At 45.2% G+C, this 23,821-nt stretch overlaps 1 protein-coding gene and 1 long non-coding RNA gene across 3 annotated transcripts in view; one reads left to right on the top strand and one right to left on the bottom strand.

Moving 5' to 3' along the window:
* SVOPL (SVOP like) overlaps positions 1-21,043 on the bottom strand; it is a 105,739-nt gene extending 84,696 nt beyond the window's left edge. The window contains exons 1-3 of one of the 2 annotated variants that reach the window (XM_032275864.1): positions 20,865-21,043; positions 5,699-5,814; positions 5,139-5,230 (exon numbers count right to left, since the gene is read on the bottom strand). In XM_032275864.1, the coding sequence (XP_032131755.1) occupies positions 5,139-5,230; positions 5,699-5,780 (174 nt within the window). In that variant the 5' untranslated portion in view covers positions 5,781-5,814; positions 20,865-21,043. Of the gene's footprint in view, positions 1-2,710; positions 2,902-5,138; positions 5,231-5,698; positions 5,815-20,864 lie in introns of those variants that run through there. The other variant, XM_032275865.1, reaches the window with a different exon arrangement.
* On the top strand, positions 6,299-21,946 carry LOC116550102. The gene is made up of 3 exons (XR_004268219.1): positions 6,299-6,331; positions 20,778-21,231; positions 21,525-21,946. It is a non-coding gene; the product is annotated as an uncharacterized LOC116550102 (long non-coding RNA).
* The last annotated feature ends 1,875 nt before the right edge of the window (positions 21,947-23,821 follow it).

Below are 23,821 nucleotides of genomic sequence, written 5' to 3'. Positions count from 1 at the left end.
TCCTGACGGTTACAGGGCATGTACCTTACAAATGGATTTTTGAGGCCGGGCATGGTGACTCACGCCTGTAATCCAAGCACTTTGGAGGCCAAGGCGCATGAATCACCTGAGGTCGGGAGTTCAAGACCAGCCTGACCAACATGGTGAAACCCCATCTTTGAAAAAAGATTTTTGAGAAAGTCTCTGATCTCAAGAAGCTGGGATAGTAAGATTCATGAAAGCTAGAAAATAAAGCAATGAGTACAAAATACTATGAGTTCATCAGCAGGAAACTGTCTTTTACAAAAAAAAAAAAAAAAGACGGGACCTCACTATGTTGCCCAGTCTGGTCTCAAACTCCTAGGCTCAAGTGATCCTTCCACTTTGGCCTCCCAGTGTGCTGGGATTACAGGCATAAGCCACTGAGCTCAGCCCACAAAAATGTCTATTTAGCAAACAGTGTAGCATGTGCTACTAAATCTTTCTTTCAATACAAAGTTAGAGTATCATCTTCTATCCATGTCTTGCAATCTGCTATAGGATAGGTTTGTCTCTCAAAGGAAGGAGATGCTAGAAAATAATTGAAGAATTAAAAACAGATGATGAAAGTTAGGTACAGGATCACGAATGACGACAGAGCTTTTGTGTCTGGTGGAAGGGAAGAACACTGACACCAGTGACAGGAACAAGGTTATCAGGAGGAAGAAAAGGAAATTAAGGGAGAAAACGAATTTGTTTGGGACGTGTTCTGTTGATAACATTGATAGGATATCTGCATGGGTTATTATAATAATGTTTACACTTATATAACTTGGGGGTCTGAGATGAAAAAGGGGGAATTATGTCACCTCGAGTGTATGGGACTTTGAAGTACACATATTAGAGTGATTTCTCTCTCCACAGAGAGCGTTATAGTCGTGTCCAGAGTTCAGATGGCCAGCTGGCAAGTTATAGTTCAAAAAGTATCAGAAGTAAGAGAACATAATTATCTCAGAAGAGGCTGGCCTGGTGGCTCATGTCTGTAATCTTAGCACTTTGGAAGGCTGAGGTGGGCTGATCACTTGAGGCCAGGAGTTCGAGACCAGCCTTGCTAACATGGTAAAACCTCATCGCTACTAAAAATACAAAAATTAGAAGGGCGTGGTACCGCACACCTACTCAGGAGGGTGACAATCACTTGCACCTAGGAGGCGGAGGTTGCAGTGAGCTGAGCTTGCATCACTGCACTCCAACCTGGGTGACAGAGCAAGACCCTGTCTAAAAATACTACCAATAATCTCAGAAGAATGTTTGATTTAGTAAACTCATCTTCCTTCAGTAATACAAAACAGCTGGATCCATATTAATCAGGATGCCTCTCCTCTAAAGGGTTCTAGAAGGAAATAAACTAATAAGGAGTAAAGCTCCGCCCCATTCTGCTATAGTAGCCTTAGGGGAAAGGGACCAGGCAGGGAGCCAGGGTGGGGTTACAGAGGAGCTTCACTCTCGACCTCAGGGAAGGTCTTAAATACAACCAGGACTGGCCAGGCGAGGTGGTTCATGCCTGTAATCCCAGCACTTTGGGAGGCTGAAGTGGGAGGATCACTTGAGGCCAGGAGTTCGAGACCAGCCTGGCTAGCACGGTGAAACCCTATCACTACTAAAAATACAAAATAAATTAGCCGGTTGTGGTGGCATGCACCTGTAATCCCAGCTACAGGAGGAAGAATTGCTTGGGCCTGGGAGATGGAGGTTGCCGTGAGCTGAGATCGCACTACTGCATTCCAGCCTGGGCAACATAGCTAGTAGACCCCATCTTAAGAAAAGAAAAAAAAAGAAAAGGAAAAAGGAAAAGAAATAGACTATTTCCTGAGAATGCAATTTCTGAAAGATGTGTCAAATTCACATGGCTACCTTCAGATCACATGACCCCCCACCACCTTTTCTCTTTTTTGAGACAGAGTCTTGCTCTGTCGCCCAGGCTGAAGTATAGCGGCACAATCTCGGCTCGCTGCAACCTCACCTCCCAGGTTCAAGCAATTCTCCAGTCTCCGCCTCCCAAGAAGCTGGGATTACAAGCATGTGCCACCACACCTGGCTGATTTTTTTTTTTTTTTTTTTTTAAGTAGAGATGAGGTTTCCCCATGTTGGTCAAATGGTCTCAAACTCCCGACTTCAGGTTATCCGCCTGCCTCGGCCTCCCAAAGTGCTGGGATTACAGGCGTGAACCACCACGCCAGGCCCACACAACCCTTTCTTGTAACTTTTAGCTGCTTTGGGAGGGTCAGAGCTCTCTAGCATTTTCTCACTCATCTCCCTCCTTTGCATTTTTACACTCCATACCCTCCAGTCCAACACCATTGTTGGGCTGACCCCCGTCTTTGATTTTCCATTCTGTCCGATTGTCATTATGCATCTGGGCAAGAAGCTTTGTTTTGTTCCCTCTGCTCCACCCCCAGACAGCGTCTTGCTCTGTCGCCCAGGCTGGAGAGCAGTGGCATGATCTCAGCTCACTGCAACCTCTGCCTCCCAGGTTCAAGCAATTCTCCTGCCTCAGCCTCCCAAGTAGCTGGGATTACAGGTGCGCGCCACCACCTGGCTGAATTTTGTATTTTGAGGAGAGCAGGGGTTTCACCACGTTGGCCAGGCGGGTCTCCAACTCCTGACCTCAGGTGATCTGCCCGCCTTGGCCTCCCAAAGTGCTAGGATTACAGGCATGAGCCACTACACCTGGTTCTTAACGTTTTCTCACCTTACCTCCCAAAGGAGGAAGCGGGAGTAGTGGTGTGGGCTCACAGACATCACCACTGCTGTGAAAGCCTCTGAGTGAAGCTGTCATTCTTCTTTCCTCAAAATTGCATATGGCGTATGTCTTAGTCCATTTGTGCTGCTATCACAAAATGCCCGAGACAGGGCAATTTATAAGGAATCTAAGTTTATTTTCTCACAGTTCTGCAGGCTGGGAGCTGAGATCAAAGGGCTAGCAGGCTCCGCTGTCCGGAGAGGGATGCTCCCTCCGCAGCGGAGGAACGACTGTGATCGCAGGAGAGAAACGCAAAGAAGCTGACGCTGCTGCTGCGCCAAGCCTCTTTTATAAGGGCCTTAATCCCATTCACGAGGGAGGAGTCCTCGTGGTCTCATCACCTCTTAAAGGCCCCGCCTCTTAACACAATCTCATTGACATCACCTGGGTTTTGGAAGGGACACATTCAAACCCTAGCAGTAAATAACAAACCTTCGTCAGTGCCTCTGAAAGGATCTGAAAATATGTAATTACAGCAGGTGTCTCTGGTAATTCTTCGGCACAAAATGTTTGAGAGCCATTTGTTCGATTTTACATAAAATAATACCAGTTTTCTCCTTTCTTCCCAGTACCTCCATTTACATCACTTTTAAAAATGAGTATTGAATTCCCAAAACATAGATACAAATGCTCACTTGCTTATAACCGAACACCCGCCACAGGTGAATGAAAGTGATTTTTGGGTGACCCACCTGTTGGGGTTCCTGTTTTTTCTCATCTCCACCCACCCTTCTCCCACACCCCGGGACTGGAGAGCCCAGAGCCAGAGGTCAGCAGAAGAGAGACTCTGCGTTCAACCTTGTTAGCTTTGAAGGCTCACGTGATCTCTGAGGACAGCTCTGATTGTTTTTATCTTGCTCAAATTCCTGTCTAAGGGGTCCGGGGAGTCATGCCCTACAACCCATACATTCTCATCAGATGGGTTTTATTAACCCTAAATATCGTGACTTACTTTCTGATCTGACTCTGGCATAACATTATGTGAAAAAGAAATAAGTCAAATATTTTACTCCAAGACGTATTTCTTTGCCATATTTTGAGACGGAGTTTCGCTCTTGTTGCCCAGGCTGGAGTGCAATGGCGCGATCTCGGCTCACCGCAACCTCCGCCTCCTGGGTTCAGTCTTTGCCATATTTTGAAATGGCCCTGCAAAGCTGTTTTTGATGGGGAAAATTTGCATCTGTAAAGAATCTTTATTAACATAGCTAGATCATTTTCTTCCAGGCCCTCCCAATCCTGAAGAGATTAACTAAAAGTCTAGCACCTTTTAAAAGTCTGAATAGGAAATAATTGCCATCTATTGTCCCTAAGGGCAGCAACTATGAGACTTCAAAAGAAACTTCGTCTCCACAATCTTTATTTTATTAATATTTTTTTTGAGACGCAGTCTCGCTCTGTTATTCAGGCTGGAGTGCAGTGGTGCAATCTCAGCTGACTGCAACCTCCGCCTCCTGGGTTCAAGCAATTCTCCTGCTTCAGCCTCCTGAGTAGCTGGAATTACAGGTGCCCACCACCATGCCCAGCTATTTTTTGTATTTTTAGTAAAGGCACGGTTTCAGCTGGGTGCGGTGGCTCACACCTGTAATCCCAGCACTTTGGGAGGCCAAGATGGGTGGATCACAATGTCAGGAGTTTGAGACCAGCCTGGCCAACCTGGTGAAAACCCATCTCTACTAAAAATACAAAAAAAATACAGGCGGGCACCTGTAATCCCAGCTGCTCCGGAGGCTGGGGCAGGAGAATTGCTTGAACCCGGGAGACGGAGGTTGCAGTGAGCCGAGATCATGCCATTGCACTCCAGCCTGGGTGACAAGAGTGAGACTCAGTCTCACAAAACAAAACAAAACAAAACAAAACAAAACAAAACAAAACAAAACAAAACAAAACAAAACAAAACAGGGTTTTATCACATTGGCCAGGCTGGTCTCGAACTCCTGGCATCAGGTGATCCACCCACCTTGGCCTCCCAAAGTGCAGGGATTACAGGCGTGAGCCACTACATGCAGCCACAATCTTTTATCTCAACCCAAACATTTCCTTTCTATTGATCCCAGGTCTTTGGACAAACTCAACCAATTGTCAACCAGAAAATATTTAAATTTACCTATAGCCTGGAAGTTTCCCTCTTCCCCCTCATCTCTGTTTTGAATTTGAATTCTCCCACCTTTCTGGACCAAACCACTGTACTTCTTAAATGTATTTGATTGATGTCTCCTGCCTCCCTAAGCTGTGCCCCGTCCACCTTGGGCACATGTTCTCAGGACCTCTTGACGGCTTTGTCACAGACCATGATCACTCATATTTGGCTCAGAATAAATCTCTTCAACTATTTTACAGAGTTTGACTCTTTTTGTCCACATCTGCAAGGAGCACTCACCCCAGTGCTGCCCATGATCAGAAAGAGAGCAATGTGGAAACGTCCAAAGCCGATGGTCTCCACTGCATCTTCCACGGTGAACATCTTTGGCTCTAACAACGAGAGGCAAGTGGAAGAAATAGCTTCTGCAGGGAAGGGAATGCGTGGGGACTATCGCTCAGCTTCAGAAAGCCAACCCATTATTATTATTATTTTGAGACTGAGTCTTGCTCTGTCACCCAGGCTGGAGTGCAGTGGTGCAATCTTGGCTCACTGCAACCTCTGCCTCCCAGGTTCAAGCAGTTCTCTACCTCAGCCTCCTGAGTAGCTGGGCACCCGCCACCACGCCTGGCTAATTTTTGTATTTTTAGTAGAGACGGGATTTCACCATCTTGGCCAGACTGGTCTTGAACTCCAGACCTCATGATCCACCTGCCTTGGCCTCCCAAAGTGCTGGGATTACAGGCGTGAGCCACCGAGCCAAGCTACCCACCCATTATTATAAAAACAAGTTAATATGAGGGGCCAGTGGTAGGAAGTGAAGCAGCAGGTTGAGCAGGAGACTTCTATGATAATCTCACCTTTAATCTGTGTCTCTGTGGTCCCCAGGCTCAACTTCCGAAGGCTGAGGATCGTGACGGGCTCTGTTGGCTTAGTTGCCATCTTCTCAATAGCTCAAGTACCCCAAACAGCTTACCTGGTGGAAGCAAGGGAGGGAAGAAGGAAAGAAATGTAATGGTTATTGGCTACTTAGTGAATGCCAGGCACACTACACACACACACGATTTCCTGAAGCCCTCACAAAAATCAAATGAGGTATGTATTTTTATCCTCTTTCACACCTGGCCTCTGGAGCCAAGCAACTCATTGCTTTTTTTCCGTACTATTTTGTATTGATTGATTGATTGATTGAGATGGAGTCTTGCTCTATCACCCAGGCTAGGGTGCAGTGGCTGCAATCTCAGCTCACTACAATCTCTGCCTCCTGGGTTCAACTGATTCTCGTGCCTCAGCCTCTCAAGTAGCTGGGATTGCAGGCACGTGTCACCATGCCCTGCTAATTTTCTTATTTTTTTTGGTAGAGATGGGGTTTCACCATGTTCTCCAGGCTGGTCTTGAACTCCTGACCTCAGTTGATCTGCCCACCTCAGCCTCCAAAAGTGCTGGGATTATAGGCAGAAGCCACTGCACCCAGCCTTCCTACTAGTTTTTAGGTATGTGGCTTTGAGAAATTTGCCGTTTTCACACCTCAGTATTCTCAAATGAGTTTTCTAAAATGGGGATGATCTAATAATGGCACCAAACTTTCAAGGTTGTCATGATTATTAAATGGGTTAGTTCACAGAAAGCATGTACCCCATACCTGGCATGAACTGATGTGCTTGATAAATGGAAGCCGTTACTATTGTTACCGTATATAAGGGATGTATTTGTCACTAATCATTGTCCTGAGCACTTTACATGCATGAATTATCCCCTCTAATCTTCACAGAGGATCTGTGAGGTATTATCATTTATCACTGTGTGGCATGTAAGGAACCTGAGAAATAGAGAGACTAAATTGCTAAATTAGATAATCAAGCTAAATTAAAAGGCCAAATTAGACAATCAGGACTCTGGGGACAGTAACTAACCCCGAGTCTGGGGCCAGACGCAGGTCGTGGCAATTTAACCAATAGCATCCTCTGAGTGGGAGGGAACATGGCTTTGCTACAGGAAAGCAGTCGCAGTAGCAGCGCTTTACACTCTCCCAGATCCTGTTTCCAGTGTGCTTTTGTGCATGTCATTGTCATTTAATTCTGACAGAAACCCAGGAAGTGCTTTTTTAATTTTATTTATTTTTGGAGACGGAGTCTTGCTTTGTCACCCAGGCTGGAGTGCAGTGGCGCGATCTCCGCCTCCTGGGTTCAAGCGATTCTCCTGCCTCAGCCTCCCGAATATCTGGGACAACAGGCACTTGCCACCATGCCCAGCTAAGTTTTTGTATTTTTAGTAGAGACAGGGTTTCACCGAGTTAGCCAAGATGGTCTTAATCTCCTGAACTTCTGATCCGCCAGCCTCAGCATCTCAAAGTGCTGGGATTACAGGTGCGAGCCACCACACCTGGCTGCTTCTTTTTACCTCATCTTTTTGCATTTAACCCCAAAAAGGATTCTGAACTCTAAAAGCCAAAAGAAAACTAAGACAAGGAAAGATGGGTATCAAGTCAGCAGCTTAACCACACAGACTTTTTTTTCAAATAACTTTAAGACATGGTAATTTAATTATACATTCCTTGTGGGATAAACAGAAATCCTAAACTATCCTTGCTAATGTTGTTGTTAGTAATATTGGTATCATTATTTGTGTATTAGTACATATATAGAATAAAGTAATTCTGTTAATGCTGTTAGGAACCCAGATTTTCATCATTAAGGAAAAACATAAATATAAAATCAAATTTACTATGTAAAAAATTTATCATCCTAATTTTTTTTTTGAGACAGAGTCTTGCTCTGTCGCCCACGCTGGAGTGCAGTCGCACAATCTTGGCTCACTGCAATCTCCGCCTCCCAGCTTCAAGTGATTCCCCTGCCTCAGCCTCCCACAGAGCTGAGACTACAGTAAGGCACAACCGCGCCAGGCTAATTTTTTGTATTTAGTAGAAACGGGTTTCACCATGTTGGCCTGGTTGGTCTCGATCTCTTGACTTCGTGATCCACCTGCCTTGGCCTCCCAAAGTGCTGGGATTACAGGCGTGAGCCACCGTGTCCAGCCTATAATCCTAATTTTGAACTGGAAATAGAGATATGATATTATCGTACAACATATGTATTATACATATATAATAAATGAATATAAACAAATCCAGGCACCTTAGGTAAATGGCTGATTCTGGCTCGGGGACAGGAAATGTACAAACTGAGCCTGGGGCATCTTTTTGTAGCCTGTATAGTATGGGCAATCTCAAAGACCTGTGAGGTTGCAATGAAAGGTTACAAAATTAAAATTAAGGGCCGGGTGTGGTAGCTCATCCCTGTAATACCAGCACTTTGGGATGCCGAGGGAGGAGGATCACGTGAGGCCAGGAGTTTGAAAGCAGTCTGGCCAACATGGTGAAACCCCATCTCTACTAGAATACAAAAATTAGCCAGGTACGGTAGTGCGCGCCTGTAGTCCCAGCTACTCAGGAGGCTGAGGCACGAGAATTGCTTGAACCCAGGAGGCAGAGGTTGCAGTGAGCCAAGATCGGGCCACTGCACTCCAGTCTGGGTGGCAGAGTGAGACTCTGTCTCAAAAAAAAAAAAAAAAATTAAAATTGAAAAGGCTCCCACTGGCCAAAGATGGGACAATGTGAACACCAAAATGGCAAATGACTGCAAAGAATTGAAACACATTAAAGCTGTTAAAATCCATATACTTACAGTAATTCTAAAATGACCTCGCTGATCACCTCTGGTGAATGGTAAGAAACAAACCCATTCTGAAAACTAGTAAATATCTTGACTTTTTTGTACAGATTGTCTGTACATCAGGGTAGCCAGTTGATGAAAGAAAATCATTTGTGAATAATAAAGCTAATATATGCAGAAAAAAGGATGGAATTCAATTATCACTGTTTTGTACCTTCTAAAAAATAATGGATCCAGGCAACAATCATCAGTGGCTGATAAACGATTAGGTGAAAGGCTGATGGCGAACTTTGCTAGGAGAGGGATATCGCTGATAACACGTGAACCCACTGAAAAATTGTAATGCCATGGAAATAGAGGCAGGCAGATTGCATTGGCTCCTAATGAGATGCAACAGGAAGACATATACAACATCACCTGTGATAAAGAGACGTTGAGGACAGGAGGGGTGGCATGCACCTGTAGCCCCAGTTACTCAGAAGGCTGAGGCGGGAGAATTGCTTGAACCCAGGAGGTGGAGGTTGCAGTGAACTGAGATTGCACCACTGCACTCCAGCCTGGGTGACAGAGCGAGACTCCATCTCAAGAAAAAAAAAAGGATTGAACCTGAATCAAATCAATAATCTAGCTCTAGCTAGCACTTTACATGGGAAATGAAAAAACATGTTGAATAACACCATGTGGATGCAACAAGGAAAATGCAGAACGTGGGAAGCTGTGTAAGATAAATGACCCGGTTTCTTCATTACATATATGGCAAGGAAAAAAGAGGAAAGGGGAACGTGTGGACTAAAAGAGATGCAGCAAACCAAAAGTGGATTGTATGGATGTTCATTCAAACAAATCAACGATTAAAAATTTTAAAATAAAACAGTGTGTGGCTGGGTGCAGTGGCTCATGTCTGTAATCCCAGCACTTTGGAAGGCCAAGGCTGGCAGATCACAAGGGCAGGAGTTCCAGACCATCCTGGCCAACATGGTGGAACCCCATCTCTACTAAAAATACAAATTTAGCCGCGTGTGGCGGCGCATGCCCGTAATCCCAACTATGTGGGAGGCTGAGGCAGGAGAATCACTTGAACCCAGGAGGTGAAGGTTGCAGTGAGCCAAGATCATGCCACTGCACTTCAGCCTGGGTGACAGAGTAGGACTCTGTCTCAGCAGGGGTGGGGAGAGAGGGGTGGCAAACAAACTCCTAGCTGGACGAGGTGGCTCACACCTGTAATCCCAGCACATTGGGAAGCTGAGGAGGGCAGATCACCTGAGGTCAGGAGTTCAAGACCAGCCTGGCCAACATGGTGAAACCCCACCTCTACTAAAAATACAAAAACTAGCAGGACATGATGGTGGGTGCCTGTAATCCCTGCTACTCAAAGGCTGAGATGGGAGAATTGTGTCACTGCACTGCAGCCTGGGCAACAAAGCAAGGCTCCATCTCCAAAAAAAAAAAAAAACTCCTGCAACTTGAGCAAAAACCCAAAAAGCTCAAATGATGGGCAAAGGACCTGAGTAGACAGTTTTCAAGTGACAACATCCAAATGGCCGATAGCCAGTACAAGTAGCCAGTGAAAAGGTGCGGGATATCACTAATCCTCAGAACAATGCAGATGAAAACCACAGTTAGACATTACCTTGTACTTGTTAGGATGCTGATTATCAAAAGACCAAGAGAGATAACAAGCGTCGTGGGAATGTGGACAAAAAGGAACCCTTGTGCACTGTTGGTGGGAATGTAAATTGGTGCAGCCACCATGGAAAACAGTATGGAACTATCCTCAAAAAATTAAAATGGAACTACCAATATGATCCAACAGCCCCACTTCTGGATATATCCAAATGGAGTTGAAATCCGCTATCTGGAAGAAATATCTGCACTCACGTTCACTGTAGCGTTATTCACAATACCCAAACTTTAAAGCAATCCAAATGTCCGTTAACAGATGTGTGGGAAAAGGAAATTGGGTACCTGCATACAATGACATTTTTTGAGACAGAGTTTCACTCTTGTTGCCCAGGCTGGAGTGCAGTGGTGCGATCTCGGCTCACCGCAACCTCCGCCCCCTGGGTTTAAATGATTCTCCAGCCTCAGCCTCCCAAGTAGCTGGGATTACAGGTGTGTGCCTCCCTGCCCAGATGGGGTTCCTCCATGTTGGTCAGGCTGGTCTCAAACTCCTGACCTCAGGTGATCCACCCACCTCGGCCTCCCAAAGTGTTGGGATTACAGGCGTGAGTCACCACACCTGTCCACAATGGAATATTATTCAGCTTCAAAAAAAGAGGGAGTTCCTGGCCAGATGCGGTGGCTCACGCCTGTAATCCCAGCACTTTAGGAGGTTGAGGCGGCCAGATCACAAGGTCAAGAGTTTGAGACCAGCCTGGCCAGTATGGTGAAACTCTGTCTTTGCCAAAAATACAAAAATTAGCTGGGCATGGTGGTGGGCACCTATAGTCCCAGCTACTTGGGAGGCTGAGGCAGGAGAATCACTTGAACCTGGAAGGCAGAGGTTGCAGTGAACTGAGATCGTGACACTGCACTCCAGCCGGAGCAACTGAGTGAGACTCCGTCTAAAAACAAACAAAAAAAAAAAAACAGGGAGTTCCTGCCATCTGCAACACGGTAGATGAACCTGGAGGACGTGACAAAGTTAAAGAGCCAGGCACGGAGGAATGAATACTATCATTTACATGATGAATCTAAACTAGCCAAAGTCACAGAAGCAGAGATTGGAATGGTGGATGCCATTCTGAGGTGCTGAGGGGAAGGGGAAATAGGGACGTATTAGTCAAAGACACAAAATTTTTGCTATCCGAGACGAATGTGTCCTAGAGATCTTCCTATAGCATTGCGCTTATAGTTAACAATATGGTATTGTGCGCCTAAACTTTTGCCAGGAAGGTAGATCTTCTGATAAGTGTTCTTATCACAAAAATAACAATAGCCAGGTTCAGTGAGGCTGAGGCAGGGGAAACACTGGAACCTGGGAGGCAGAGGTTACAGTGAGCCGAGATCTCGCCACTGCCCTCCAGCTTGGGCAACAGAGCAAGACTCTGTCTCAAAAAAGAAAGAAATAAATAATAATAAATAAAAAGGCTAGAGGAAACTTTTGGAGATAATAGGTTTATGGCGTAGACCGTGGTGATGGCTTCACAGTGATACCTGCAAACTCATCAAGTTGTATATATTAAATATGTACCAGCTTTTATGTTGTTGGTGTCTCAATAAAGTGTTAGAAAAACAAAACAAAACTCAAGCCAAGGTGTCCTCTTGCCAGAACATAAAAATAGCCAGAGAACAGCTGTGTAGTAGCACATCAAGGTCATTAATGCTTGCCAAGTGTTGGCTCTGTAGCTCCTATGGAGGATTTCAGAGGAGGATCTGACATACATGTTCCTGCCCTAAGGAGTTTTTTGTTTTAGTTTTTTTCTGGAGACAGAGTTTCACTCTGTCTCTAAGGCTGGAGTGCAATGGCATGATCTCAGCTCACCACAACCTCCGCCTCCCAGGTTCAAGTGATTCTCCTGCCTCAGCCTCCCTGCCTCAGCACCCGCCACCATGCCCAGCTAATGTTTGTACTTTTAGTAGAGACAGGGTTTCTCCATGTTGGTCAGACTGGTCTTGAACTCCTGACCTCAGGTGATCCGCCTGCCTTGGCCTCCCAAAGTGTTAGGATTACAGGCATGAGCCACCAACGCCTGGCTAATTTTGTATTTTTAGTAGAAATGGGGTTTCTTCATGTTGGTCAGGCTGGTCTTGAACTTCTGACCTCAAGCGATCCACCAGCCTCAGCCTCCTAAAGTGCTGGGATTACAGGTGTGAGCCTAGGAGTTTTTAATCTAGCTGGGGACACAAAAGATAAACACAACAGACAATTATACTGCAGTGTAGGTATTAAATGCAAAATAATTCGTCTCTCAGTCCATCTGGGAGCCTGAAAGTTATAAGGAATATAAGAATAGACAATTCTAAAGCTACTGCTCCCTTTTTAGACATTGTTGGAACACTCTTTTGAGGGGTATTCCTTATTTGGAAGCCTTTTATTATTATTATTTTTTTGAGATGGAGTTTCACTCTTATTGCCCAGGCTGGAGTACAATGGTGTGATATCGGCTCACTGCAACCTCTGCCTCCTGGGTTCAAGCAATTCTCCTATTTCAGCCTCCCGAGTGGCTGGGATTATAGGCATGCACCACCACGCCTGGCTAATTTTGTATTTTTAGTAGAGACAGGGTTTCTCCATGTTGGTCTGGCTGGTCTCCAACTCATGACCTCAGGTGATCCGTCCGCCTCGGCCTCCCAAAGTGCTGGGATTACAGGTGTGAGCCACTGTGCCCAGCCTTCTTTCCTTTTTAAAAACTTTTTAACAGCACTTAAAAGTTTGTTTGTTTTTAAGACAGGGTGTCACTCTGTCCCTGAGATCTGGCACAATCTCAGCTCACTGCAACCTCTGCCTCCGGGGTTCAAACAATTCTCCTGCCTCAGCCTCCTGAGTAGCTGGGATTACAGGTGCCCACCACCATGCCCAGCTAATTTTATACTTTTATTAGAGATGGGGGTTTCACTATGTTGGTCAGGCTGGTTTTGAACTCCTGACCTCAGGCAATCCACCTGCATTTGCCTCCTAAAGTGCTGGGATTACAGGCATAAGCCTCTACGTCTGGCTGGATCCCTAAAATTAAAAAGGTAGGCAGTATGATTCTCATACTTTAGAATTTTTTTTTTAAAGGCAGTAGCAAGTGTTAGTGAAGATGTGGGGACATCAGAACCCTGTGTGTTGCTTGTGGGAATTTAAAATCATGCAGCCTCTGTAGAAAACAGTTTGTCAGTTCTTCAAAAGGTAAACATAGAGTTACCATATGTCCTGAGCCTCTCCTAAATAAAACCTCAGGAGAATTGAGAACATAATCTAATGAGTTGAATTTTGCACCCTTCAAAATGGGCAAGGGTGTAGAAGACCTAACCCCTAGGACCTCAGAATGTGACTTGATTTGGAATTAGGATCATTGCCAATGTAATTTGGTAAGCTGAAGTCAGCTCTTCTTTCTGTAAGCAGCCCCAGATAATCTGTGAAAATGGTTCACTATTCAGTTGACCCGGAGAACCCCATAAAATCATGCAAATCAAGAGATTTAAATCACAGTGTTCACTTTAAGAACACTCATGACACTTCCCAGGCCATCAAGGGTATGCAGATACGAAAAGCCACGAAGTATCTGAAAGATGTCACTTTACAGAAACAGTGCGTACCCTCCCATCGTTACAATGGCGGAGTTGGCAGGTGTGCCTGGGCCAGGCAGTGGGGCTGGACACAAGGTCAGTGTCCCAGAAAGAGTGCTGAATTTTTGCTGCACATGCTTAAAAACGCAGAGAGCAATGCAGAACTTAAGATGTAGACTCTCCGGTCATTGAGCAGATCCAAGTGAACAGAGCGCCTAAGACGCGCAGCCGGACCTGCACAGCTTATGGTCGGATTAACCCACACGTGAGCGCTCGCCCTGCCACACTGAGATGATCCTTACCGAAAAGGAATGCATTGTTCCTAAACCAGAAGAGGAGGTACCCAGAAGGAAACGATATCCCAGAAGAAACTGAAGAAACAAAAACTTATGGCACAAGAATAAATTCAGCATTAAAATAAATGCAATTAAAAGTTAAAAAAAAAAAAAAGATGAAGTCATACTGGAGTGGAGTGGGAGTCTCATCCATTGTAACCAATGGCCTCATAAAATGGGGGAAATTTGGAAAGAGACAGCACACAGGGAGAATGGCCTGGGAATATGAAGGCAGAGATGGGGGTGATGCATCCACAAGCCAAGGAACCCCAAGGGGTGCCAGCAACCACCAGCAGCGAGGGGAGAGGCATGGATCAGATTCTCCCTCTCAGCCTCAGAAAGAACGCACCCTGCTGACACCTTGGTCTCAGATGTCTAGCCTCCAGAATCGTGAAATGATCAATTTCCCTTGTTTAAGCTGCTCAGTGTATGGTACTTTGTCATGGCAGCTCCGGGGAACTAATACACATGTCCCTGCAAACACTCACATAAATAGTCAAAGAGCCGTCATTTATCATAGCCAAAAGTGGGAATGGTCCACATGTCCATCATCTGACGAATGGGTAAATGAGATGTGGTCCATCCATACAATGGAATATCATTCAGCAATAAGAAGGAATGGAGGTCTGATACCTGCTACAGGTATCATTCATGAATGAATCTCAAAAGCATGCTAAGCAAAAGAAGTCAGACACAAAGACCATATATTTTGTGATTCCATTTATATAAAATATCCTTTTATATGAAAATTCGCAGAGACAGAAATAGAGGAGTCGTTGCCAGGTGCTGGGGGAGGAGGAGAATAGGGAGTGACTGATAACAGGTGTGGGGTTTCTTTGGCAGGTGATGAAATGTTCTGGAATTATACAGTGGTGATGGTTGCACAACCTTGTGAACATACTAAAGATCACTGAATTGTACCCTTTTCTTTTTTCTTTTTTTTTTTTTTAATGGGACAGAGTCTCGCTCTGTTGACCAGGCTGGAGAGCAGTGGCACAATCTCAGCTCACTGCAACCTCTGCCTCCCAAGTTCAAAGGATTCTCCTGCCTCAGCCTCCCAAGTAGCTGGGACTACAGACGTGTACCACCATGCCCAACTAATTTTTTTGTACTTTTAGTAGAGACAGGGTTTCACCATGTGGGTCAGGCTAGTCTCGAACTGCTAACCTCAAAAAATCTGCCTGTCTTGGCCTCCCAAAGTGCTGGTCTTCCAGACATGAGCCACTGCACCCAACCTGAATTGTAGCCTTGAAAATGGTGACTTTGATATATGTGGATTATGTCAATTATATGTTTATTCCTTTTTAAAAAACAGAAAAATAAAATAGTAATGCAAGTCACAGCAGCAGACTTAAAAACCAAAAGGAATCTGGCTATTTATAGTATCTGGGAATAAAACGATTCAGTTTGATGGGAAAATAATATTTTTAAATCCCAGTGAGTTCATTTTAAGTTCAGTTACAAGTAAAATGCTTAATAATGAGTTCAGTCTTCAGTCAACATTAAATCTCTTCTATCAGTCATGTTTTATGATGTCTCATAACAATCTAAACATATTTTACAATTTTAACACTCTTAAAGCTTACATTTTAGAGGGGCAATAAAACAATTTCCATCAAGTCTCATTTTTCTATATAGAACAGCAAGAAACCTGGAAATCTTCCACTTACTACCAACCACAACAAGTTTGTATTTATTTTTATTTTATTTTATTTTATTTATTTATTTATTTTATTTTATTTTATTTTTGAGACAGAGTCTCGCTCTGTTAGCCAGGCTGGAGTGCAATGGTGTGATCTCGGCTCACTACAACCTCCCTCTCCCAGGTTCCCGTGATTCTCCTGCCTCAGCCTCCTGAGTAGCTGGGATTACAGGAGTGCACCACCACACCTGGCTAATTTTTATGTTTTTAGTAGAGACAGGGTTTCATCATATTGGCTAAGCTGGTCTCGAACTCCTAACCTCAAGTGATTCACCCACTTCAGCCTCCCAAAGTACCGGGATTATAGGTGTGAGCCACCGCACTTAGCCCTTTTACAAATTTTTTTAAAAAAAATAGAGACAGGGGTTCACTATGTTGCCCAGGCTGGTCTTCACTTCCCGAGATCAAGCGATCCTTCCACCTCGGCCTTCCAAAGTGCTTATAGGCATGAGCCACTGCACCAGGCCCAGAATAAATTTTAATGTGGTATAAGCATGCATTTTAAACTACTTAGGTGGCTCCATGGCTCATAGACATCCTACGTATTTCCTTTCTCTTATCAATAAAGAGAGGTGATTTATCACATAGAGCCTGGCCAAAGTTGTTACAGTCCAAAATATTTGCTTCACAGTTGCTCTTGAATTAAGCCTGATCCTATAAAGGCAGGTTCATGTTTGTTATTTCATTTTCACTTTTATTTATTTATTGTTTGTTCGTCCATTTGTTTTGCAACAGCATCTCACTCTGTCACTCAGGCTGGAGTGCAGTGATGTGATCTCGGCTCACTGCAACCTCTGCGTCTCAGGTTCAGGAGATTCTCCTGCCTCAGCCTACTGAGTAGCTGGGACTACAGGCATGCACCACCACACCTGGCTAGTTTTTGTATTTTTAGTAGAGATGAGGTTTCATCATGTTAGCCAGGCTGGTCTTGAACTCCTGACCTGGTGATCTGCCCACCTCAGTCTCCCAAAGTGCTGAGATTACAGGCATGAGCTGTCACACCCAGCCAAGCCTCACCATGTTGACCAGGCTGGTCTTAAACTCCTGGGCTCAGGAGTTTAAGTTCCTGCCACAGTCTCCCAAAGTGCTGGGACTTAGAGATGTGAGCCAGCATGCCCAGCCAAGGCCTGTGTTTTTGTACCACATGCCCCCACCTGCTCTCCATCACTGGCCACGACCTATTGGGTCAGGGATAGGCACTTGACCTGGAGACAATCAAACGACTGACTGGTCAGAAGTCCACAGGGTAGCCTAGCACAACAGGCTCTCTCTGATGGTGGTGATGGGTGCACAATATTGTGAATGTGCTACATGCCACTGAATTGTTCACTTTAAAATTGTAACAGGCTGGGCGTGGTGGTGCATGCCTATGTTCTCGGCACTTTGGGATACCAAGGTGGGAGAGCTGCTTGAGATCAGGAGTTTGAGACCAGCCTGGGTAACAGAGCGAGACCCCAACTCTACAATAATAATAATAATAAACAATAAAAAATTGTTACAATGGTAAATTTGAAGTTATGTGTATTTTACCATAATTTTTAAAAATTAAAAGAACAAGACAAAAATTGCCAAAAAAATACAGGTACCCAGTAAATGTTGTAGCAGATATAAACCATAAATTATATGACAAAAATATCAAGATTTTAATAGCCAGTCTGGGCAATATAGTGAGACCTGGTCTCTACAGAAAAGTTCTTTATAAAGTTAGCCCTGCGTGGTGGCCCATTTCTGTGGCACAGCTCCTTGTGAGGCTGAGGTGGGAGAATCAAATGAGCCTGACAGATGGGGGCTGCAGTGAACCATGATCATGCCACCCACTACACTCCAGCCTGGGCAAGAGAGGCAGATCCTAACTTTAAAAAAAAGAAGTAGAAGAAGAGAAGAACAAGAGGAAGGAGAAGGAAGAGAGGGAGGGAGGGAGGGAGGGAGGGAAGGAGGGAGGGAAGGAAGGAAGAAAGTCAGTAGTCATGGTGAGGTCGAGATGAAACTCGCTCCATTTTCTCTGTCTGCATTTCCTCATCTGGAAATAAAAATTCTACCTGCTGGTGGGAGAAATTGCTACTGCCCACCCGACATCGGGGCTTCCCTTGTACTTTGCTGGTGGCAGTGGCCATTGAGATGCAGGGGAAGGTTGTCGGGGCTTCAGGAAAATCCCTCTTCTGCCCCTCGCCTCTTCCTCACACCCCCTCACTAGGCTAGAGGCTGGGTGGCGGCCCTCTGGTTGGCATATCAGGTCATGATGCAAATGGAAAGATGGAAACTTGGGACTAAATCTGGCCAGCATAAGACAGAAACAGCCTGGAAACTGACGACCAGGAGATCTCCCGCAGCCTTGGACTGCTCACCTCCAGATACCATGAGCGAAGGAAGGAAATACACCTCTTGGGTCTAAGCCACTGTGATTTCTGGTCTCTGTTACTTGCAGTTTTGTGCAATTCTCAACTGATAAACTTTCTCTTAAGTGTATGATGACAATGAAACAAGATGATGTTAATAAAATATGTCAATGTGCCATTGCATCAAAAGTCCTTAAGGTAGTATTATCTCTTGTCTCTGAGCAAAGCAATCAAACACTTTTTACAACTTCGCCATAATCACAAATCATTTACTCAGGGAATGTTTTAAAATATCTACGGGCCGGGTGCCGTGGCTCACACCTGTAATCCCAACACTTTGGGAGGCCCAGGAGGGGGGATCACCTGAGGTCAGGAGTTTGAGACCAGCCTGGCCAACATGGTGAAACCCCTTCTCCACTAAAAATACCAAAAATTAGCTGGGTATGGCGTCACGCACCTGTAGTCCCAGCTACTCAGGAGGCTGAGGCAGGAGAATCGCTTGAACCTGGGAGATGAAGGTTGCAGTGACATGAGATCGCGCCATTGCACTCTAGCCTGGGCGACAAGAGCAAAACTCCACCTCAAAAAATAAAAACATAATAAAGTATCTACAGAGTTACCAAATATATATGTCTCCCAAAGGCATTTATTGCCAATGTTCTGCTAATATTAGAACACACTGGGATCAATTTCAAAATTACCCAAAAGTGGGAGAAAAAGTCACTTGTTTTCTAAACTAGGTTGATTTTATTTCCCGGGTGAACTTGAGTGGTGTTGGGAAATTGTGATCTCAGTGTGCTCATTTCCTACACGAAAATAAGACCTCAAAACGTCTCCAAAGTAGTCACTTGATCTTACTTATGAGAGGCACAACAAAATGGATACTTTTTACTCCAAATTCTCCTGTGTTCTACATTACAAAATCAATATATTTTGGAGGAAGAAGCTTTCAATCTTCAGTTCTCCCAAAGGCACCGTTGGTGCAGGGGGCAGGGTGAGGGTGAAGTAAAGGGCTGGCGATGAGGTGTGGCTCACTCCGAGTAAGCCTGGCCCTCGCCCCGCCATGGAACAGCGTTCAGTGCCTGTCAATTGACACCAGTCTTCCCAATGCACAGCCCTTCAAGATGGTCAAGGCTGGGTGGGTTCCCAAGGTCAGGGGAATTTGCCAAGAGAGGAAAGAAACAAACATGTAAGTTTACCTGCAACACAGAAAGTCCTCATTCCCGCCCCATTAGAATAGGATATAATTCTTTTTTTATTGTTCTTGTTTTTTTGAGACAGAGTTTCGCTCTTGTTGCCCGGTTTGGAGTGCGCTGGTGTGATCTTGGCTCACCACAACCTCTGCCTCCCGGGTTCAAGCGATTCTCCTGCCTCAGCCTCCCGAATAGCTGGGATTACAGGCATGCGCCACCATGCCCAGCTAATTTTGTATTTTTAGTAGAGACGGGGTTTCTCCATGTTGGTCAGGTGGGTCTGGAACTCCCAACCTCAGGTGATCTGCCCACCTCAGCCTCCCAAAGTGCTGGATTATAGGCATGAGCCACCACGCCATGCCAGGATATATTTTCAACAGGATTCCTTTGGCAAAGCATGTTGCGGGGCTCAGGGGTGCTGGTAGGAAATTATCAGGATTGTAGCATTCACATCTGTACCTTGTAAGGGGCTTACTCTCCAAGTCATTAAGAAGACACTCAAACACAAACTCGAAGTTAGTTAGCATATGTACAAATTGTGTTTTCTTAGTAGTTTCTAGAGTTTCAGCCAAAAGCTTCATAAAGAAAGAAGAGAACAAAGAGTTTGAGAGATGGAGATGAGGAACATTATTGAGAGACAGAGCTTGCGATTTTTTTTTTGGAGAGAGAGTTTCGCTCTTGTTGCCCAAGCTGAAGTACAGTGGTGCGATCTCGGCTCACCACAACCTCCGCCTCCCAGATTCAAGCAATTCTCCTGCCTCAGCCTCCCGAGCAGCTGGGATCACAGGCGTGCACCACCACGCCCAGCTAATTTTGTATTTTTAGTAGAGATGGGGTTTTTCCATGTTGGTCAGGCTGGTCTCAAACTCCTGACCTCAAGTGATCTGCCTGCCTCGGCCTCCTAAAGTGCTGGGATTACAGGTGTGAGCCACCGCGCCCAGCCAAGCTTCAGATTTTAACTCAGAAATGAAACACTGGAAAGGCTGAGTTGACATCCTCTGTTCTTTGGTTCCCTATGTCATTCTAAATCCCTTCTAACCCAGTAAGAGGATGGATGGATGGATGAATGGATGGATGGATGGATGGATGAGCAGACAGATGGACGGATGGATGGCAGATGGATGATCAGTTAGACCAACTCAAGAAAATAGGGAATAAGATGGAAAAGAATGCATCCCTCCCCATCATTTCCTAAAAAGCTACAAGGGGAAAGTAATCTATGACCTACCTTCACAAAACCTGGCAAGAAACTGATAAATTGGGAATTGACCCTGAAGCTCAAGGCTCAGATGGAGTTCAAGCTTCATTAAAACAAATTCTGAAGGACAGGTTGACATTTTATTCTATTGTATTTTGTTATACTGATTTTTTTACAGCTCAAATAATTGGGCCACAGTAGATCTTTTTTAAACTGAAGTTTGTGTGTGGTGTGTGATGTAATTTGTTTTGCAATATCAAATGAAATTGCCATGCTCTATTTGCCTTCAGCCACAAACTAACAGTCAGCTCCCACCCCCGCCCTCTACAGCAGCGGGAAAAGTCAGCCCAGATCTACATTGCCCACAAGTTTCTCACCTCTGTATCCTCCTTGGACGGCCTTCTAATTGCAGGCCCTTTTGCTCCCCTCACCATGGGCAAGTCTTAGGTGGAAGCTGGAGCACCAATGGCTTCTGGGGGTGTCCAGACTTGCAATCCCAAGACACCCGGCCCCCTGCTCTTATCCTCTCCTTTCAGGTCAGGTCTCAGATCCGGATTCTTTAAGGGCCAACTTTGCATTCTGGGCTAGTGAATGACAACTAGGGCACACCCTCTTCTCAACAGCCTGCACCTGATTCCCTTTTAAAGGGGAAATTACATTTCTCGTTAAGACTGAAAGAGGCTGCTGAACCTTGCAGAAGATTACTATGTTGTTCTCAGGACAGCTGGAGGAATTTCTGAAAGAGTAGGTATAGGTAAGGGGCAGAGGGAAGCTTTGCTCTTGTAAACATTTGCTCACAGCCATTGTTTAGAATTAGGGGGCAGGTTCATGCCCATCCTGTCAGCCACATCCTGCAGGGTGGCAGGCATGCTGTAGCCCCTGGTATAGGCCATGGTGCCCACCACCCTGGAGCTGTCTGTGCTGTACATGCAGCCGCCTTTGCTATGCCAGGAGTCACTGAGGGCCAGGTGTGAGCCGGTCTTGGGTCAACTCTGTGGGCCTCAATGTCCCTGCTTCTGTTCATTATTCCCATACAGACATCAGTGTTCCTGACTTCCCTGATTACCGTTACACTGAGATTTTTGATGGGACAAAGTCTTCAAAAGAGGGTGGCGAGGCTAGGAAAGGGTTCTCCTGTTTGGTAACTGCAACAGCTGCTGTGGGTGTCACATATGCTGCCAAGAATGTCATCTCCCAGCTTGTTTCCAGCGTCGATGCTTCTGCTGATGAGTTGGCCATGTCAAAAATTAAAATCAAGTTATCTGATATTCCAGAAGACAAGAACATGGTTTTCAAATGGAGAGGCAAACCCCTGTGTGTATGCCATAAAACCGAAAAGGAAATTGTCCGAGAAGCTGCAGTTGAAGAGTTCCAGTTGAGGGCCCACAGCATGATTTCAGGGCCAGGCGCCGTGGCTCACACCTGTAATCCCAGCACTTTAGGAGGCCGAGGTGGGTGGATCACTTGAGGTCAGGAGTTCGAGACCAGCCTAGCCAACATGGCGAAACACCATCTCTACTAAAAATACAAAAATTAGCTGGACATGGTGGCATGCGCTCATAATCCCACCTACGCGGGAGGCTGAGGCAGGAGAATCACTGGAACCCAGGAGGCGGAGGTTGCAGTGAGCCAAGGTTGCACCATTGCACTCCAGCCTGGGAGACACCGCAAGACTCCGTCTCAGAAAATAAAAAACTAAATTAATTTTAAAAAGAAGTAAAGGATGAGTGCAATGCTTATCAGGATAACCTATTTGGGTTTCTTTACTCGGCCTTTGCATTTATCCTCTTATGCACCCACAACAAATGAAGATTTTGCTGGTGATTACTGCCCTTGCTGTGGGTCACACAGATGCGTCTGGCAGGATCTGGAAGGGGCCTGCCCCTCTTGACCTTGAACCTCCCTCATATGAATTCACCAGAGATGAAACAGTCATTGTGGGTTAGAGACTGCAACCCAAGTCAAAGGCTTCTTTCAGTCTTTGTGTCACCATAGAAGAGTCATTTGAGAGCAAGCCTTCTGAACTTCAAGTTGCTTGATTTGAAATATTTAAGAATTGATAATAATGTATTTGCAAACATTACTGTGAAGTAAATTGTAATTAATGTTGAATACTTTCAAGCGTTCACTTAATAAAACAACTGTTAAACATTGTTACGCTGTCATACACTTGAAAGGTACAATGTCTTTTAGGTAATTCTAATTTTTTACTTTAAAATTATTTATTTATTTATTTATTTGTGTTTTTTTGAGACAGAACCTCGCTCTGTCTCCCAGGCTGGAGTGCAGTGGTGTGATCTCGGCTCACTGCAACCTCTGTCTCCCAGGTTTAAGTGATTCTCAGCCTCAGCGCCCTGAGTAGCTGGAATTACAGGCATGCACCACTATGCCCAGCTAACTTTCATAATTTTAGTAGAGATGGGGTTTCACCATGTGGGCCAGGCTGGTCCCAAAATCCTGGCTTCAAGTGATTAACCCACCTCAGCCTCCCAAAGTGCTGGGATTACAGGCATGAGCCACCGTGCCTGGCCTAATTCTAATTTAAAACTACAGGATGGTATACAAAAAAAAAAAAAAGAATTAAGGGTCAAAGGCTGGTGATCCATTTAAGCACAGAGTTCTTGTTAGGTAGCTGTTGAAAAGGACAGTAATGAGCTGAGAGCCTGAAAACTGTCCAGTGACCATGGCAGCATGGGATTGGAGGATTTCTTATGCCACCACCTGCATCCTGTCTTATTCTGTTCTTCCAGTTCAACCGTCACTGACAGTATCTCCTCACACCCAGGGCTTTACAACCACCTTTTCTATAATCCAGAGAGGTGGAGATCATTATTTCCATTGGGAAAGAGGGGAACAACTCCTTTTCTTTCCTGACGGCAGCCATGATAAAGCATCGAAGTTGGAACTCAAACATGTACACCGTCTGACCTTAGCTATCATTCTGTTGCTCAACCTCATCAAGTTAATATTTACTGAGCATCTAATATGTGCCTTCCACTGTGCTGGACAAATCATGACACTGGCATGGAAGGTGACATGGAAGCTTCCTTTTAGGTTTGAGCGATGCTGCTTCCATGAGCACCAGACAGCTCTACTGCACACAGGGCACGTGGGCACTTCAAAAACAGGGTCTCGTCAAAGCATGATTTTGAATTTAATCAGTTCTTCTGGAACTTTATGAACAGTGAAAATTTAGAACTGGCCAGGCGCGGTGGCTCACACCTGTAATCCCAGCACTTTGGGAGGCTGAGGTGGGTGAATCGCTTGAGGACAGGATTTCAAGACACAAGCCTTGCCAACATGGTGAAACCCCATCTCTACTAAAAGTACAAAA

The sequence above is a fragment of the Sapajus apella genome, unplaced genomic scaffold (genome assembly GCF_009761245.1).
Source record: "Sapajus apella isolate SASKATOON/1434 unplaced genomic scaffold, GSC_monkey_1.0 scaffold7, whole genome shotgun sequence".
In the NCBI taxonomy this organism is placed as follows: domain Eukaryota; kingdom Metazoa; phylum Chordata; class Mammalia; order Primates; family Cebidae; genus Sapajus; species Sapajus apella.
The sequence above is the reverse complement of the archived record's forward strand: the minus strand, read 5'-3'. Positions and strand labels throughout refer to the sequence as shown.